The sequence below is a fragment of the Musa acuminata genome, chromosome BXJ1-3, assembly GCF_036884655.1.
Source record: "Musa acuminata AAA Group cultivar baxijiao chromosome BXJ1-3, Cavendish_Baxijiao_AAA, whole genome shotgun sequence".
In the NCBI taxonomy this organism is placed as follows: domain Eukaryota; kingdom Viridiplantae; phylum Streptophyta; class Magnoliopsida; order Zingiberales; family Musaceae; genus Musa; species Musa acuminata.
The window spans coordinates 40,909,758-40,928,115 of record NC_088329.1 but is presented as its reverse complement, the minus strand read 5'-3'; the positions used below and the strand labels follow the sequence as shown (position 1 = coordinate 40,928,115).

Genomic DNA, 18,358 nt, shown 5'->3' with positions numbered 1-18,358 from the left:
TACAAATATCACATACATAGAATAAGGCCGGCCTTGTGGGGGTCCACCTCTTTGCATTATTAGCTTTAAGGGTCGCATTAGCTACTACAATTTGCATGCAAACTATCATTGATAACATCAACAGGTCATGTCATCTCAAATCCTTTGGGGTTGCTTTCTACCGAGCTCGAGAGGCACACCACATTCTAACCTATCCCTCTATTCAACGCCCAATTTAGCGCAGTGCCGTGGCGTAAAATTCGTTGACCGGTCCATTGTGACAGCGTAAGTCAACGAATGAACTCAAACGTTGTTTCGTGGTCAAAACGGTGGCCGTCAAAGACGGGAAAATAGAGAACGCGAAACCAATATCTATTTGTCGGACCTAAAAAGGGTTCTCATAGAATTACCCACCTCACCTGTGATGCTGCATCTCGCCAATCACTAAACGGGTGAAGAAGTGGGGCAATCCAGAGATGTGGGTCCCGTACGCGCGCTCTCAGGTCAACCACGGCCAATTTTAATTCTTTATTCAAAGGATGCAAAGACATGTAATTTCCTTTTTCTTTTATTTGCTCTTAGTAGCCTAATATATATGCATTTCACCTGCCCAAGCTGTAGTTGGCGTGACTTCCATCAGCTGTTGTTGAGGCATTTCTATATCGCTTCTTCTTTGTTTGGAGTCAAAGCCAACCTTCCATTACTGTGTGCATTCAAAACTAGCTGGTTTCTCGTATGGTACATATAATACCAACACTCCTCTCTGTCCATTATCTCTAAGCTGTATGAGTATGATGCCTTTGAATGGAATAATCTACACTATACTCACCTACTCCAACCTCCATCTCAACAAGATAGAGATGGGTGAACGATTCCATCCTGTGCAGGAAACCATTATCACGCAACTCTAACTTTCTGCAAGTTGATGCTAAGACCAGTCGTGAATTGTCTTTCGTCAACGCACGTAATTTTGTGGAAATCCTCGTGTATTTTCGAGTCAAATGCATGCAGAAAGACGAGCTCGTAAGTTATCTGCTTCCTTACGGCGTTGTGAGCTGCGGTGGCGGTCCGAGGAGAGCACTCGAAAGCGATAAACAAGAGGAGAAGTTGCTGCTGCAGTCAAGAGAGAAGATACAAATAGGTGGTAGGTAGCAATGAGTTTGCTTGTTTGCATACCTACCTATGGATTGATCCTCTTCGTTTCATTTATCACAGTGCAATTCATAATTTGACTTGGACTGAAAGGGATTGCAATTTTTCTTTACTTTGTTTCGATTCACTAAACTCATATTCTGTCCACTTAGTTCTACTATCAAGGTGCATGCAATTCATAGTTTGACTTACATAACATGAATCATTGACTCACTTGAAAACCTGAAACAAAGCTTCCTTTCGACCCTTATGCTTAGCAGAATCGAGAAGGATGCGTGCAAAAATTTAGATTGATGTATTTTCTCAAGGAAAATGATTTTAGTGATTCGAAAAGATTTTCACTGTACGATATAAAAAGCTGACCATGCCCGGTAATAGTCCTACGTTAATCGGCATGAAACCTCAGCCAGTAAGCAGTGCCTGTCAGTATCAGAATCAGTCAACAATAGATAACACCAGCTGAATGGAAAAAATAATTCCAAGGCCTGCAGTTGCACTTGCACCCCATACATTATAAAGGGCATGGAGGCAACGGAAACGAAGGCAAAGCAAGACGAAGAGCAGCAGGAGACGGCCAAGATGGAGAAGAAGATGGCGAGGACGGAGATGGAGGTGGGAGCCGACGGCGTCGCCGTCATCATCATCATTAATCCTCCCATCAACTGCCTGTCCTTCGATGGTGATTCATCCTCCTCCGTCTATTACCACTTCTTATTCTTTTCTGAGTTCATTACGGATGTCTTTGAGAAAGCCACACCATTTCTATTGGTTTCAGCTATCACCATTTAACCACAGCTTATTGGTGTATATATCACAATGCTAAACTCCTCTCTCTCTTCTTTAAGACATAGAATAGACTCGCAAGAAATTGTCCCAAGGAAACATGTAGTTTATTTTCTTGAAATTATTATTATTATCACTCGATGGAAATAGTGTAAGCCGGAATGCAAATCCGCAACTGGAAGTACAGGAAACCAGGAATACTTAAAACCGGTTGACTTATCTGATGTGTCACGTGTACCGCAGGCTGAGAGTAGTATCCAGTGCCGTCCCGACTTTTAAAGCAGTTCCCGATGTCTATTCCTTAACGCGAACAAACTGCACTTCACGGGCACCTCGAGTAAGCTTTTGCAAGGGTTCGAGAGACTCGGGAGAGATGGCCGACGTCTCCGCTTCGGCGGCTGCCAGATGGCACGCCCCTCGCCGGCTTACCAACTCTGCCATTCGAGTAGTCCCTCTCTCTTCGATCGCACTGCGTCCGGCGGTCAACCGGGGGTTTGGACTTCCGTTTCCGTTGGCGCGACCGCACTGACCAATCGTGCCTGCGCGAATCATGGCGGCCGGCCACTGCAAGCCCACGGTCCAGCTGTCTAGCTCCGACTGGTCGTTAAAAGTGGGGCCCACCGACCATGTGGTTCCAGCTGATCCGGATTGAGATAAAGAACCGGAGGGACCCAACCCAGGATTCGAAACCCGAAAATTTCCGGATTCGAGATAGATAATGGATTTAGATCCAGATTAATAGGATCCATTAACCGATAACACGAGAATTATGTTCCGTACCTTCTCGAGGAACTCGTACACTGGAATCGTATCATGATGCAGATTCTTTGGTGATCTAAGAACTCATCTGCATCCGAGTTTTAGATAGCGTGAACACAAAAGTTGGTCACAGGAATGCAGGAAGCTCTAATTTACTGTTTCTCTTAATTCGACGCTCTTCTCTTTGCCATTGTTACAGTAATGTGGAGCTTGAAAGCCAACTTTGAAGAGGCTATCCGTAGGGATGATGTGAAAGCCATCGTTCTCACAGGTTTGTGCAACCTCAAACAAGCTCCGGTTTACTGATTCTGATAGTGTCGACTCACGAATTCGCTCATCAAGCAGGTCAAGGTCCGAACTTTTCCGGAGGTTTCGACATCGCTGCCTTTGAGGACCTTCAAGGGGGTAACAATGGACAGAGTAAGTCAAGTTATTGTTGCAATGTTGATTTCCTTGTGACTTGCTTCTGCCTGTCATCATGGCAACCTTTTCTTCTGCAGAACCTGAACCTAAAGTTGGCTACTTTGCGATCGATGTCGTCACCGATATCTTCGAAGGTACTTCTGTGACCTCTTTCTTTGTCTGTCCATGACTATGATCTTTCTGATTCCCACTGAGAAGTTTTGCATCTCTGTTTTGGTCATCAGCTGCAAGAAAACCATCAGTGGCTGCCATTACCGGGCTAGTCATTGGTGGTGGGCTGGAACTCTCGATGGTATGTGCTTGGATTCATGTTTACACCTGCATCCCCTACTTGTTATCGGAGTTCTAGTATAATTTTCTCTGTGACAATCTCTCAGGCATGTCATGGGCGCATCTCTACGGCCGCTGCTCAAATTGCCTTACCAGAACTCACTCTTGGATTCATCACAGGGCTTGGAGGTATCACTCTATATATGTTGTAATTCTCTAATCCTGTGTGCTAACTCCTGAGTTCCTTCAGGAACGCAGCGGCTTCCGCGCCTTGTTGGACTTCCCAAAGCACTTGAAATGCTTCTGGTAAAAGTGTTTCTCTTTTTACCTAGGACTGTTCATCAATGGGGTTCTTTCTTCATCTAACTAAGTTCTGATCACTCCCAATAGTTGTCCAAGGGAATTGGAGGAGAGGAAGCCTACAAACTGGGTCTTGTGGATGCCATAGTTTCACCTGATGAATTGGTGGAGACAGCTCGGCATTGGGCTCTGGATATTGCAGAGTCCAGAAAACCATGGATCAAGAGTCTTTACAGAACAGACAAGTTGGAACCCCCGGAGAAGGCCAGGGAAGTGCTGAAGTCTGCAAGAGTTGAAGCTCGAAAGCGATCTCCCAATGTCCAATTCCCTTCGGTGTGTATTGATGTGATCGAAGAGGGTATCGTCTCAGGTCCTCGTGCCGGACTTTGGAAGGTGAACTAGCTTTAATTCTCCCGGTAAAAGATGGTTGATGATACCTTACAGCAGCTGCTAATGTGTGCATTCTCACTGCAGGAATCAACCACTTTCCTAGAACTTCTTTTCACTGACACCTGCAAGAATTTGGTTCATCTCCTCTTTGCACAGCGAGCAACCACAAAGGTGCAAATTAAGGATCCCTTTGATTTAGTTGTTTGATGTGCCACTGATGTTTCTTGGCATTGTTTCAAGTTCTGCCACAAAAGCTATTTATGCCACAGCATCTCACTTAATCTAAGCCATGTTTCCATTTTCTAACATTGCTGACATGTTTTCTTGATTGCATTTGACAGGTTCCTGGGATCACTGACTCAGGTCTGAAGCCTAGGAAAATTGCTACGGTTGGCATTGTTGGAGGAGGTTTAACAAGCTCTGGAATTGCAACTGCGCTGATACTGAACAATTACCAAGTGATACTTAAAGAAGAAGATGAAAACCTCTTAGAATCAACAATTGGCAGAGTTAAAGGTTAGATTTTTAGCATTCAGGAGGTCTATACAGGTTTTCATGGCAAATTTCAAGTTCTTACTTGCAATATTTTTCTCAGACAATTTGCAGAATTGTGTCAATGAAGGAAAATTGAATGATGAAAAATGTGAGACAGCACTCTCTTTACTCACCGGTGTGTTGGATTATGAAAGGTTTAAAGATGTGGATATGGCAATTGAGGCAAGAAATCAAAGAACTCCTTTTTTTTATACTACCATCTTTTTTGGTTCGATACATACATAAACTAATTCTCATCTTTTTTCCTTGATATCTTGTCATTACAGTCAGCTTCTGAGAATCTTCACCTAAAACAGCAAATATTTGCTGATCTCGAGAAACACTGTTCTCCAAACTGTATACTCGCCAGTAACACTTCAACAATCGATCTCAACTTAATTGGAGGAGAAACCAAGTCTCAAGATTGTATCGTAGGGGCACATTTCTTCGGGTATACAAAGCAAATCCTGCGCAAATTCTTCTCTTGTGAACTCCCTGCAGATAGCTTTTTTTTTTTTTTTTGGTCTCTGATCTCCTTCCAAACCCGTGTCTATTGCAGTCCTGCTCATGACATGCCACTGCTAGAAATAATTCAAACACAGAAAACATCACCACAAGCTGTTGTAGATCTCCTGGATGTTGCTGAGAAGATTCACAAGACACCCATTGTAGTTAGGAACTGCACTGGCTTTGCTGTTAACAGGATGCTCTTTGCTCACACTCAGTCAGCACTCTTGCTTGTGGATCATGGTCTTGATGTGTATAAGATCGATCATGCATGCACCAAATTTGGATTGCCAATGGGTCCCTTCAGGTACACAAACAAACACACCAGTCATCATAATGTGGATTCTCACAATGTTTCTTAACCTTTATCGTATTGTCTCTACAGAGCTGCTGATCTTGTTGGACTTGGAGCAGCAGGAGCTTCTGGCATCCAATACCTTCAGAGCTACCCTGAAAGAGTCTACAAGTCCATGTTGATGTCTGTCATGATTGAAGACAAGAGGGAAGGTATGAAGAATGTTGAAGGCTATATTGATATCTTCATCGCTCTTACCACATCATGTAGCATGACAAGTTCAGAATCACTTTGTAACAGGTGAAGCAAGTGGAAAGGGGTTCTACAAGTATGATGAGAAGCGGAATGCCAGCCCAGATCCTGATATCATAAAGTATGTTGAGAAGTCAAGGAACATGGCCAGTGTTACTCCTAATCCTCAGGTTCTTCCTCGTAATCTCTAAACCTAAGTGTAGGATGCTTGAGATCATTGAAACTTGATGTTAATTCACACTGTCTACAGCTGATGGAGATACCAGATGAGGACATAGTAGAAATGCTTCTCTTCCCGGTCATCAACGAGGCCTGTCGAATCCTTGATGAGGGAATCGCTGTGAAGGCAACAGACCTAGACATTGCCACTGTAATGGGCATGGGATTCCCAGCTTACAGGTTTGTTTCTGGAACATCTCTGGCATAAGTGGAAGCTTCAATCTTGCTTTGCCATTAGAGTGACTTCATCTTCTTGTGATGCAAACCAGGGGTGGCATCATGTTCTGGGCTGACTCCCTTGGAGCAAACTACATATGTGAGAAGCTGGAGGAGTGGAGCAAGTTGTATGGCAATCTTTTCAAGCCATGTTCTTATCTGACAGACAGGGCAGCCAAAGGCATTCTCTTGGTATGATTCAGATGCTTCTTTAAGGTTACAACTCACTGTTCATCAGTCTGCTGATTGCATCAAATCTAATTTGTGCAGAGTTCCCCATAGAGAGAGAGGGAGAGAGAGAGAGAGAGAGAGAGAGAGAGAGAATGAAGCAGCATCTATTTGGAAGATTGACAACATTTTAATCTGGCTTCAAAGTTTTGGCCTCTGTGAGCAAAAACAATCTCCATGCAGCAGCAGCAACATGCGAACTTATCACTACCATGTGTTTGTTGTTGCAAATCATGCAAACTTGTTACGTATTATGGGAAATAATTTGCTTCTGTTGTGGCAATCAAATTGTCACTGCTGCACATTTTTTGGGAAGGCAGTGAAAACCTGCAGTGAAAAAAATAGAGTAGTTCATTAATAAATGCACATATAAATATGATAATAAAAGAAATAAGCACTTAATTGCAAAAAAAATATTTTGATGACTTATTCACATGATGTGAGAAAAATACAGCATTACTGCACTTTCACAGGATGTGAGAAATATATAGCAATCCTACACTTCTTCTTCAAAGCATTGCATTTGTTTATCATTTTGTTATTGAACTCAGTCTCATCAAAACCAGCAAATAAATCCACCACAATCTTATTATATATCTCCTTCACTTTAGGTTCAAATTAATGCACCAACATATTTTATAATAATAAAATAAAATCATAAATCATAATTATTTGATATAGAATATATAGATTTTTTAGATATCTAAAAAATTATATGTTTAATTAAGTTTCAACCATGATATATATATATATATATATATATATATATATATATATGTATCAATGTGCATTGATAGTTGAGCTATCAATTAAATTACCATCTAAGTATAAATTTTCTATTTTATGTGTGGAAATATGTTTGATATGCTTGTTGATTCTCAAATTTTCTCTAAAATTGATCAGATGAATGAAAAACTACTTTCAAGACTCAGAAAAGATTTATATGAATGACTAATTATGTTATTTAGACTTTCAAATACTTCGATCACCTTCAGGTAATGAATCAAGTTCCACGTCCTTGTATTAAGAAGTTTTTTATTATTTACTTTGATGATATTCTTATTTATTGAACATTCAAAAACTATCCTATCAACATTAAAGATAGAAAAGCTATCTATAAATTTTAATAAATGCTGCTTTATAACCTCTACCCTAGCTTTTCTAAACTTCATATTCAAGTGGACTCTAAGAAGATTAAAACTATCTAAACTTGGCCAATACCAACATATCCCTATAAGATGGTCAGGTTTTTCATGGGTTGGCATCCTTTTATTGTCGATTTATTTAAAATTTTAGTACTATTGCGATGCTTATTTAACTAATTAGAAATGAGTGTTTCAATGAACATGCTTCTTACATTACCAAAATTTTCAAAAATATTTGAAGTTGATTGCGATGCCTCTCGTGTGAGTATTGGTAGAGTACTTAATCGAGGATACCCACTTGAAATTATCCATTGCTCCTATTCTTACATTACCAAAATTTTCAAAAGTATTTGAAGTTGATTGTAATGCATCTCATGTAGGTTTCGGTAGAGTACTTAGTCAAGAAGAACATCTACTTGCATGTTTCGATGAAAAGTTTAACGATACAAGAAAGAACTATTTAACTTATGATATTGAATTTTATGCTATTGTTCAAGTACTACAATATTGGAGACTGTATTTAATCCATACCTTAAATTCTGATCATGAAGCTCTCAAATATATAAATTCTCAAGCAAATCTTAACGGATGACATGCAAGGTGGGTGGTACTTTTACAAAAGTATACTTTTATCTTGAAGCATAAGAATAAAATATATAATGAGGTATTATAAAAATATTTATCAAAATTTTTATCAAATTTGAAGAAAATGATTTGTCTCTTAAGATAATTATGAGAAAAATTCAAAATCACAAGCACATGCATCATGAATTTAATATATATTATAATTTATACTTGATTGTAAATTATGACTTATTAATTAGGTAGTCGAGGGATTCAATATTAGTGATTATAAAAGTGAAAAAAAAAAAGAAGATTTAAGAAACATTCTTATTTTTGAAATCTTATCAAATCTTTATATTTTAAGTTACTAATCCTTCGTTATCCCTTAAAAAAAAGAAAGTTCCGTTTTGTTTCTTGGATATCTTATTTCTCTTTATCGTCTTCTTCTCTCTTCTCTTAGTCTTCCCTTACATCAGTCATACAATAAATACGGATCGGAGTTTTGTGCAGATGGATGTTTGTTGTTTTGCTCCGGCGACAAAAGGCTGCAACTTGGTCGCTCGTCATTAGGTGTTTGATGTTTTGTCCCAATGAGTATCTTATCACTGCTTGCATTGCAAACATCCAAGAATGATGTTTTGTGCGAATTCAGAAGTTTCTCATGCTCGCTCGCTTGAAACTAATGAAGAAGCCGACAGTTTCTGGTCATCTGGAATCATGTTTGCAGGAGACATCCACCATGGAGAAGACTTAAGAACAGCTTCAGAAGCATGCCACGGAGTCGGGCCCTTCTACTTCTCCATGTCACCAGGATAATGTTCGTGTATACCAACCAATGTGCCTAAGCTTTCTAAGAAGATCTTAACATGATTCGATTCAAATCCAAATTGAACTAAGTAAATCTCATCATGGATTCGAATTGAAATTGAACTGATAAAAAATCAACTAGGTCAATGATTCAACAGTTCCGATCCGATACGGATCGAGCCGATGATTCTTGAACCGAAATTGCTTGGAACTGGTTCGGTTCGATCACATCCAATCAAGCTCACATCTTGAGAGTTTTTAGTTGAACTTTGTGCATCCTTGTAAATTTTATATCCTTATCTTATATACTACATGATAGGAAAAGTAATAACGTAAGCATTATAATACCGACTCACCTAGTTGGGACGACATTGGCAGAAGAATCCATGTTGACAAAGTTTATTCCCAGTAAACACCAATCTCCATTCCTGCCCATAATGACAGACCCCATATCTAAACAATCTCCATAACTCAAAGAGTAAACCACACACAGAACAGATGACTTGCAAATGACACATTGGAACTGCAAGCAGTTGTCCATCTAGTAGACTAAGTAAGCTAGAATGAGATTACATGTGTTCTTCAAAATCCAGCAAATGACAAGATGATCAGAGCAGTGATAAAGACACATGTAGAAAGATCCACACTGAGCAGGAATATACATGTATATAAAGAGAGAATTTAATTCTTTTCCTATGGCAATTCTCACTCATTTTCAATCTCTATTAGTTTCCTAAAGAGAGAATTTGTACCTGCCATTTTAGTATCATGTGCCCTCCACATTCTCTCAATCCTAATACACCATGCAGATTCACCCATTATTGACCATACCAAATCAGTCTTCATGACTGACCCACCCTTCAAAGTTGGAGGATGTGCTGGAAAAGCAGAATGCTCAAATGATAGTACTCTCTATTCTGATACATATGAATCTAGTATTTGCAAGAAAGATTAGAAAAAAAATGTTTTGGAATTTATGCATAGAAATGTACAAGCAACTGATTGTGTAACATAAGGCTAAAATGATACATCCTATTCTACTCATGCAGAAGGTTTCTAACAAGACATTACACCCTCAGATGTTTCACAACAATTCTGTCAATATAATTTTTGGCTTGAGAACAAAACAATCTCAAGAAACTCACCTCAGGAGACAACTATAGTGTCAGCCAGAACCTCCAAGTCATAAAAAAGCCCCATTGCAAGTAGAACACATATGTAGTAGTCGACCAATCCAGGTTGAAGTCACAGATTAGACCAAAGCTGCATGATACATCTATGATATGGCACCGCAAAAAAGTCAACCTAGAGGGCAATATGATAGTTTTACTTACCAGAGTAGAAATTAAATGAATAGCAAACCATAATGTAACACACACGAATAAATACGGGCAAAAGAACAAACAAGAAACCTTTTATTTTACTCTACCAGCAAACTGGTTCAGCTAGCATCCTTGAGTCTCTTAATTAGGGCATCCAGAGATTTCTGTTTCGGATTCTGCTTTGCACCCCTTGTACCAAAAGTTCCGAACAGCCGATCTGACGATTCCCTGAACTTCTCCGTTACGGCGACCACCTTCTTGTAGTCGAGCTTGTTGTAGCTCCTTTCCCTGATCACCGCATTAAGGAAATTCTCAGGGTTGTTGCTCATTAGCAGATTGACCAACTGCCTTGCCTCTAATAATGCAAGCTTCAACTCGTTTGCACCCGAATCATCCGAATCAGAAAACAAGTGAGACTGGTTTTCTGCAAATGATTCGAACGTCTTCAGATCAACATCAATTCCCATTACTGCATTCGAATTAAACCTCTTGACAGCATCGCTGAGGAAAAGCCCCATGATCTTGTCAGATATATGGGAGAGGACACCCTGAAGCACCCGCCGCAGGACTTGGATGGGCAGTATCTGCTGTGCAGTGGAGACCAATGTGTCAAGGTATATGTACACCTCGTTCGAGTAATCATTCCCATTTGGGGGTGGGCTATCCGCCAACCAACTAATGCTGTCCGTCAGCAGCAAGAAATCGTCGATCTTCTTCCTCAGCAGCCCCAGCAAGAGCTCCACAGTCGCATCGCGAGATTTCTTCAAAGGGAACTCCCTCTTTCCCTTCTCTGCAATGCGCAGCGGAATGCCTGAGAGCTGTGCTGCATGGCGAAACAAGAAGTCACACGCCCGCTCCAAGACGGCCATATTGGCGGCCACTTGCATTGCCTGGGAGACACCAAGACCCCCGGATTCGATGAGTCGCAGTATGGAGCCGTCGAGGACCTCCCCGAGGAGTCGCTCGAGGTACTTCTTGACGATGGGGTAGATGTCGAGCTGCCCGCCATGAGACATGAAGCTGATCGAGTCCTCGACGAAGGACCGGGAGATGCGGCAGAGGTCTGGGACGCTGGAAGAGAAGGGTGCTACGTAAGGGAAGGCCGGGGTGATGTCGGACGTCTGGATCTGGAAGGAGAGCACGTTCATGGAGTACTCGTACTCCTTCTTCATGAGCATCTGCTCGAACTTGTCGGCGGCGAGGGCCTCCGAGACCTGGCGGCGGCAGTCGGAGAGGAGGAGGTCATGGTACTTGTCCCGGTGCTTGGAGAGAACGTCGAGAAGAGGGTCGACGGCGTAGCGGTAGCGGTGGAGGGTGACGCCGAGGAGGCTGACATAGTCCTTGATAAGGAGGAGGTGGTTGGCCGTCTGCATCCGGGAGAACTGGTCCTCCAGCACCGACACCATCTTGGTGACAGCGGTCTCCCAGAGGGCGTCGACGTCGGGACGGGCGATGAGGCCGCCGCCGGTGCGGAGGATTCGATCCTCGACGATAAAGAAGCCGGCGATCTGAGCGAAGAAGGTCTGGTGCGACTCGAGGAAGGGGGTCAAGGAGGAGACCTGGAAGTCGGAGGTGAGCTGCAGCTTGCGGTTCTCGAAGTAGTAACGCCGGAAGCGCTCCTCGAGGCCGAGGGTCTTGTGGATGTGGTAGGCGCGGTAGAGCGGGGTGAGATCGAGACCCGGGTCGCCCTCGTCGGAGGAGGCGGCGGCAGCGGCCGCAGCGAGGTCGTCGGCGTCGTCGCCGGCCCAGTCGTCGTCCTCCTCGACACGGAGGGAGTAGGAGTGATCGCGGAGGGTAGGGGTGGCGGTGGTGGAGCCGGAGCGGAAGTGGGCCTGCTCCTCGGCCTGGCGCTGACGGGCACGGAGCTCCTCCTCGCGCTGGCGGGCGGCTGAGGCGCGGCCGATGGCGATCTGGCCGAGGTGGCGGCTGGCGACGCGGATCTGGACCATCCAGTCGGAAAACTCCTTGGAGATCTTGCGCTCGGCGTGGGCGCGGACGGCGGGGATGAGGCGGAGGAGCATGCGGCGGATGGTGGGGTGGGGGGCAGCGGGAAGGAGGTCGCGCTCCGCGGCGGCGACGGCGCGGAGGGCCAGATAGAGGTGGTCGGCGGCGAGGTGCTCGTTGGCGCGGGCGAGGAGGGCGAAGAGACGGGAGCAGAGGCGGGCAGCGCGGAGGGCGGCGGCGAGGTTGGCAGCGATGGAGCGGGCCTCGAGGTAGGCGTCGAGGGCGGCGAGGAGGGGGCCAGCCGCGGACTGGAGGGCGTCGTTGGAGTCGGCGAGGGCGGACTTGAGGGAGTCGACGTCGGATAGGAGGGAGCGGAGGTCGTCGACAGCGCGGATGAAGTCCTGGTAGTGCGCCTTGCACACGTCCTCGATCTCCGCCTCCTTGGACCGCGCGAACTGACGCAGGGAAGACAGCAGCGACTCGGGCCGCCCGGACGCGAACGCCCGTCGCACGAACGGTCCCAGGTCCTCCCCGTTTCTGATCGCCGAGAACAGCTGCGCCTGCTCCGCCTCCGTCGCACCCCCGCCGCCTCCTCCCGCCACCATCGCCGTCGAATCCGGTGCCACCTTCCGCCGCATCGCTCGCCCTCTTCTTTTGTCCCCCCCGAAAGAGAGAGAGAGAGAAGAGAGAGAGAGAGAAAGAGAGAGAAGATTTCGGCGTTAGCCGGCGTCGCCTAGATGACGGGGAGAGACCCAAAAAAGATAGAAACGAAAGAATAAAATGACGACGCTACCCCTCCGGATCGGCTCGCCGAGGTCAGCGCGGGGACGGAGGAGGGTCGGCTCACGCCTCACGATCGAGTTGGTACCCCCCGCCCATACGGAATCCCCTCTTACGCTTCCAATCACCATCCAGGGTGACGTTCCTCCCTCGTCCGTGGGACCCACGCGGGGGAAACGACATTTTCGAACCGTAATCCCGAACCCTGTCGGTCCTCGGACGGATGTTTCTGCACCCATGGGGGTCTCGAGAAGCGGGAGGGGGAAGACGTCGTCGTTCGGGTCACGCGGAGGCCACGTGGGGCGGTCGGGGGACTCGAGTGGGTTCAACTAACCGGTGACTTGGTGTGCACACCGCTTGCGCATGCCGTCACGCCATATCCTGTGCCGGCCGTATGGCTGTATCCACTTGGTTGTTGCGAACCCACGGCGCGGACAGCTCACGCAGTCTCATCTTTTAGCACAGGGAACGACCGTACGTTTACGAAACGGCAAACCTGCAGGTGCGCAGCATAACCAACGCCATTAAAACATCCTTAGGAGACCATTAATCCCTGTAATTGAATCATCATTAACATTCTTTTCCCCTAATTGCATCCGTATATTTATTACATCTAATAAATCTAAAAGAAAATACTGAATGCAACTTCAAAATGAGCCCTAACAAAAGCTCAACTTCATTCACATAAGGCCCAAATTATGAGCCTATAATTGGCCCATTAACAAACATCTAAGCTCTCAAATGCAGCCTTAGGCCTAATAATTAATATCACCATAATTTTTTTTATATATTAATACATATTACCATAAATTATTATTATTTAATTATTTAAAATTATATTTTGAATAGTATGAAGGACATATTTATGGAGTTTGGAGACACCTTAATTGGTCCATTGTTCGGATGATATGATATGCATGAATTATATATGATACGTAGCTAATTTTATATATATCACCTAAATTAATTAATATCACCTAGTTTTATATATACCATAAATTATTTTTTACTTAGTTAAAAAAATATATATATTTGAAAAGTATGAAAGACATATTTATATTTATTAGTGAATTCACGTGTCGTGGTTAAAGAATTAGCACGACTTGATCCATGGATCAATGTCTAAGACGAGACTTGCCGAGGGGGCACCTCCTTATACGGGCTCCGACTCAACGTGGGAGGAAGATAGCCCTCGTGTTGACTTGGCAAGTCAAGGGTGTGACATGACATGGATCGTGACCGAGATCTAAAATATATCTTATCCACATTCATTCAAGGAAAAAAAACATAATATTAGATAGAATAAACACCTTAATTGTTAACTCAACCCTCCTCATGTACCTACCTACTGGTATCAAGTGAGAGGAAGAGGCCCTGTAAATGAGAATGAAGGTATGCACGGGATTAGCTTGGGGATGGAGATGAGAAAAATAAATAAGAATGAAGGTAAAGTTAATTATAATTTAATTAAAACTAATTTAATTAAATTAAATCAAAAAATATTTTTATTTAATCTAAATTATTAACTAAAATATTTAGGTTGAAATTAATAATAATTTTAATCATATTCTTGTAAGTAAAATTTAATCTTACCTATTTTGGATGTTGGATCAAGGGTGTTAATATCCCTTCTCACTCAAGTGTTTTACGTCAGGTTTAATATAATTCAGATCAAATCTTAGTACGATACATATGAGGTATAGCACAATGGTAGTTTCACATTGTGACGAGTCTTTTGACTCCATCCATGTAGCTCTTTTCTATCAGACCTCATTGTTATATTCAAATACTAGATCTATGATATCAAATGTCACTCGAGTTTGATAGGTTAATTGATTCATCAATTTCGTTTAATCTACATGAGTGATCAAAAAACTTAAAGTTATAATTATATTATAATACTCTCAATTAATTTTATATAAAAAATAGATAAGATCAAAATTGATTTATAAAAATCTAATTGGTGTATAAGTTAATTTCAGTTTAAACATTTTGATCAATTATTTATGTCAAACAAAATTGATAAACTAATTAACCATTTGGCATTCGACCTAATATTTAGACATAATATGACTATTAAATTAGTCATATTTTTATCTAAATATTAATTAAATTTGATCGTGAAAAGATCCTCAACATAGAATATATGAAAGCAAAATTTCTCATTCCATATCTTCTACATGCAATTTTTTCCTCTCTCACAAATCAATCATATTTCATTCCCCCACCAATCGGTCTCATTTTGTACTTGGAATAATACCAAATGAGATGAGTACGTCATCATCAAATGAACATATTTCTATTCACATCAAGTAAATATTCATCATCGAGAATACCATTGAGATGAGGAGGAGTTGGGTTGGACCAGTTAACCATGAAGCCGAATGGAAATTTCGCCTTGCAAAAATCATGCTCATCTAGTAAGAAAAAGCACACACACACCACTGGTGGAGACGATGCTGGAAGAACTCCCATGCCACCGTGATCGATTCGATTCCTTGGCAACACTTCCAACATTGCCATCATTCTTCCATCAAAATTGTGGATGACGACATCGTCCACTTGCTCTTGTTTCAGACCGCAATCTCTCTCTCTCTCTCTCTCTCTCTCTCTCTCTCTCTCTTGTGTCAGGAATGAGATAATAGTGACGCAGAATATTGGAACAGGAAAAGAAGAAATGTTCCAAAAGCTCAGTCAGGGATGCGAAAAGGTTGGATGGTGCAAAAAAAAGTCATTAGACGCATCCTTCCTTGTGAAGATGTCATGATCATTAGTCCAAATATCGCCCGCGTAAACGAGGAAGAAGTGAGATAGATGGTGTAGGCAGTCGGAAAAGTTGAACGAGCAGCGTTGACTACCTTCTCCTTTTAGGCCGCCACTTTGTTCTTGGGATTGAAGAGCTGAAAAATGTGGAACTTATTCTGAAGAATATAAAGTTAGGGATGCGACAAACGATATCATTATAACGGAACAAACGCTTATTATAGACTAATTGCATGACCGCCGCATCCAACTTTCCGCATGATTGATTGATCATATACCAACCTAATAGATACTGAACGAGCCTCATCAATAAAGTATCTAAGAAGTTTATTCCCCTATTGACTCCAAGATTACGAAAACAATACAATACGAATTGACCTCATACGAACAATATGTACCTTTTTGTCCTCAAACTAAAATGAGATAAGAGACACATACGTATCTTATTGTTTTGGGATGAGGATAATAGTAGAGAATGAACTAAGTCAGGTCAATTTAGTCAAATCCAAATGTAGGATCAAAACTGGTCCGGTGGCTGTCTCAAGCAAAGAGACGGGTGATCACGAAGCTTCCTCACCGGTGTTCAACAAGCCAAATCTCCACGTTTCTCGTCAAACCCATGCATGCATCCCCCTCGAATCACAAGGCTGCATGCAGTCAACAGCGATCCCACCACCCCTCGCAAGAGCCACTATAAAAGCTCCCGAGGGAAGGCTTCCGTCGAGGTTCAAGCTCTCCGCCTCGTTTGCTCATGGAAGCCACGAGAGGGAAGAAGAATCCAGCGGAGGACCGGATGTGCGGAAGGGAGATCTTCCCGGACCTCTGTTCGCCGGCGCCCGTCCGGCTCACCGTCTGGTGCAAGTCGCTCCTCTTCCACGGCCACGGCTACACCGTTTACGATGACTCTGACGGCCGGATGGTCTTCCGCGTCGACAACTACGCCCACAACTGGAGGCAGGAGACCGTGCTCATGGATTACACCGGCAATGTCCTGCTCACCATCCGCCGCCGTCGCAAGGTCAGCCTACGACTCTTCTTCTTCTTCTTCTTCTTCACTGCTCCATTGCGTTGTCTGTGCGATCCAATACAATGAAGGAAAGGATGTAAGAGATACGCGATTTGATGAAATGAATAGACAACGAAGCTTTGATGTCTCCTCAATATCATAAATTGCAGAACAAGCATTAAACCTACCGACACCCAAGAAATGACCTCAATAATTCATTCCTTAGGCTAAAAAGCATTCCTCCATCAGCCTGAAAGAGACCCACTGAATCTCTAATCACACAAACTTCTACCCAATCCAACAAAAGACGTACACTTCTCTCCCATCCATTCTACTCAAAACGATAGACTTCAACTCCTGAACTCGAGAAATGTGCTGCTACTGGTTTCTAATGCTCATCTATGTGGTACAGATTCTAAACTTGACCGAGAGCTGGGAGGCCTACAAGGGCGACAAAGACGTGCAAAGGATGGTCGGAGAGAGAATGCCTCTGTTCAAGGCAACGAAGAACCTGGGCTGCCATAGTTGCACCATATCCATGTTCACGGGCTGTGGAGTGAAGCCTTTAGGCTACAGGATGAACTGGTCGCGAGACAAGGAGTGGTCGAAGATCTACCAGGCTGCAGCAAACACACCGGTGGCTGAGGTATCTATCGACACTAGTGTCGGATGATTCAACTAAATGCAACTGTGTATTGATCGAACGATCAAATATTTGGTGGACAGGTTAGTAGAAAGTGCGGTTCGATGGCGAAGAAATTACTCGACAAGGATGTTCTAACCCTGAGGGTGCAGCCTGGGATGGATCAAGCTCTGGCAATGGCAATGATCATGATCACTAATTCAATGAGATGATCACAACAATACATAAACACACACAGGAGGAATGTGAATCTGTAGCTGCACAAGTAGTCCATTAATCTTCGTTTGTTACACTTGTTGGTGGCTCTTGAAGCTACATGCTCGAGGCTTCTCCTTTTTCCTTTGTCCATGTATTCATATTGACACCTCTCTTTTCATGAGGTTTTATTAGTTCAATTCAATTACTTCATCCATCTCTTTGAGACCTATAACATGTCAAAGGAAGCCAGCACAGATGGCTGCACAGGTGAGCAGCCTTCTTGATGGTTTCAATGACCGACATTAACAAGGAGGAAACGAGGGAGAAAAGGAGGAGGAAAAGATTGGAAGGGCTCCTATTTCTGGTGCAGCAGCCAAGTTGAGTTTCACTTGCTTGTGGGGCAAACGCATTGCATGTTGTGCTCAGGAATTTTTTGGACCAACTCCAGCTTTTCTGGCCATGCCATGACTTGGGAAAGAGATTGAGATGACCAAAGTGTAGTTTCTAGTTTCCTTTCAGACTGCAAGTGCTTTTCTTAACCTAATCATCCAAGTACTTGGCTGTTGCCACAGAAGCTAGTAGATAGGGATAAATAAAAGTCAAAGGCAAGTTGGGAATCAAAAAAAGATTTCATGGAATCAGTAAGGAGATCAGACCTTGTGTTCTTGATAAAAGAAGGTGTTTAAGACTTGACCTTTGACTTCAAATGGAGTTCTACGCTGCAACCAACTCCACCAAGAAAGTACCTGGAAACTTCCCTGTAGCAACTCAAACTGAGGATGAATCTTGCACCAACCCTGGCCTCCATGAAGGCCACAGTACCTAAAACTTGTCCCAGGAAACCTAAGAAGGTCACATTAGATCTGAATGAGTGCGCTT

At 43.2% G+C, this 18,358-nt stretch overlaps 3 protein-coding genes across 3 annotated transcripts; 2 read left to right on the top strand and 1 right to left on the bottom strand.

Moving 5' to 3' along the window:
- The first annotated feature begins 1,675 nt into the window (after positions 1–1,675).
- On the top strand, positions 1,676–6,595 carry LOC103978957 (glyoxysomal fatty acid beta-oxidation multifunctional protein MFP-a). The gene is made up of 18 exons (XM_009394930.3): positions 1,676–1,810; positions 2,873–2,944; positions 3,019–3,093; positions 3,174–3,230; positions 3,321–3,388; positions 3,474–3,555; positions 3,617–3,672; positions 3,757–4,059; positions 4,141–4,227; positions 4,398–4,572; positions 4,652–4,773; positions 4,878–5,041; positions 5,150–5,404; positions 5,483–5,604; positions 5,693–5,814; positions 5,895–6,043; positions 6,133–6,271; positions 6,350–6,595. The coding sequence occupies exons 1-18, from the start codon at positions 1,711–1,713 to the stop codon at positions 6,359–6,361; spliced, it is 2,160 nt and encodes a 719-aa protein (XP_009393205.2). The 5' UTR covers positions 1,676–1,710; the 3' UTR covers positions 6,362–6,595.
- A 3,450-nt stretch (positions 6,596–10,045) lies between these two features.
- LOC135630949 (exocyst complex component SEC15B-like) lies at positions 10,046–12,832 on the bottom strand. The gene is made up of 2 exons (XM_065138278.1): positions 10,236–12,832; positions 10,046–10,128 (listed from the first exon to the last, which is right to left on the bottom strand). The coding sequence occupies exon 1, from the start codon at positions 12,725–12,727 to the stop codon at positions 10,265–10,267; it is 2,463 nt and encodes an 820-aa protein (XP_064994350.1). The 5' UTR covers positions 12,728–12,832; the 3' UTR covers positions 10,046–10,128; positions 10,236–10,264.
- Positions 12,833–16,367: 3,535 nt separating this feature from the next.
- Positions 16,368–18,058, top strand: LOC135630943 (protein LURP-one-related 8-like). Its single transcript, XM_065138274.1, has 3 exons — positions 16,368–16,650; positions 17,051–17,284; positions 17,365–18,058. Exons 1-3 carry the CDS (start codon positions 16,384–16,386, stop codon positions 17,491–17,493), a joined length of 630 nt encoding a protein of 209 aa, XP_064994346.1. The 5' UTR covers positions 16,368–16,383; the 3' UTR covers positions 17,494–18,058.
- Positions 18,059–18,358: the final 300 nt, after the last annotated feature.

What these genes read in the sequence shown, in the direction of transcription:
- LOC135630949 (XM_065138278.1), bottom strand. Translation starts at nt 12,727, where the DNA reads ATGCGGCGGAAGGTGGCACCGGATTCGACGGCGATGGTGGCGGGAGGA.
- LOC135630943 (XM_065138274.1), top strand. Translation starts at nt 16,384, where the DNA reads ATGGAAGCCACGAGAGGGAAGAAGAATCCAGCGGAGGACCGGATGTGC. An exon ending in CCATCCGCCGCCGTCGCAAG is followed by an intron (nt 16,651 to 17,050) that starts GTCAGCCTACGA and finishes TATGTGGTACAG; the next exon opens with ATTCTAAACTTGACCGAGAG. An exon ending in CAAACACACCGGTGGCTGAG is followed by an intron (nt 17,285 to 17,364) that starts GTATCTATCGAC and finishes TTTGGTGGACAG; the next exon opens with GTTAGTAGAAAGTGCGGTTC.
- LOC103978957 (XM_009394930.3), top strand. Translation starts at nt 1,711, where the DNA reads ATGGAGAAGAAGATGGCGAGGACGGAGATGGAGGTGGGAGCCGACGGC. An exon ending in AACAATTGGCAGAGTTAAAG is followed by an intron (nt 4,573 to 4,651) that starts GTTAGATTTTTA and finishes TATTTTTCTCAG; the next exon opens with ACAATTTGCAGAATTGTGTC. An exon ending in TTGCCAATGGGTCCCTTCAG is followed by an intron (nt 5,405 to 5,482) that starts GTACACAAACAA and finishes TTGTCTCTACAG; the next exon opens with AGCTGCTGATCTTGTTGGAC.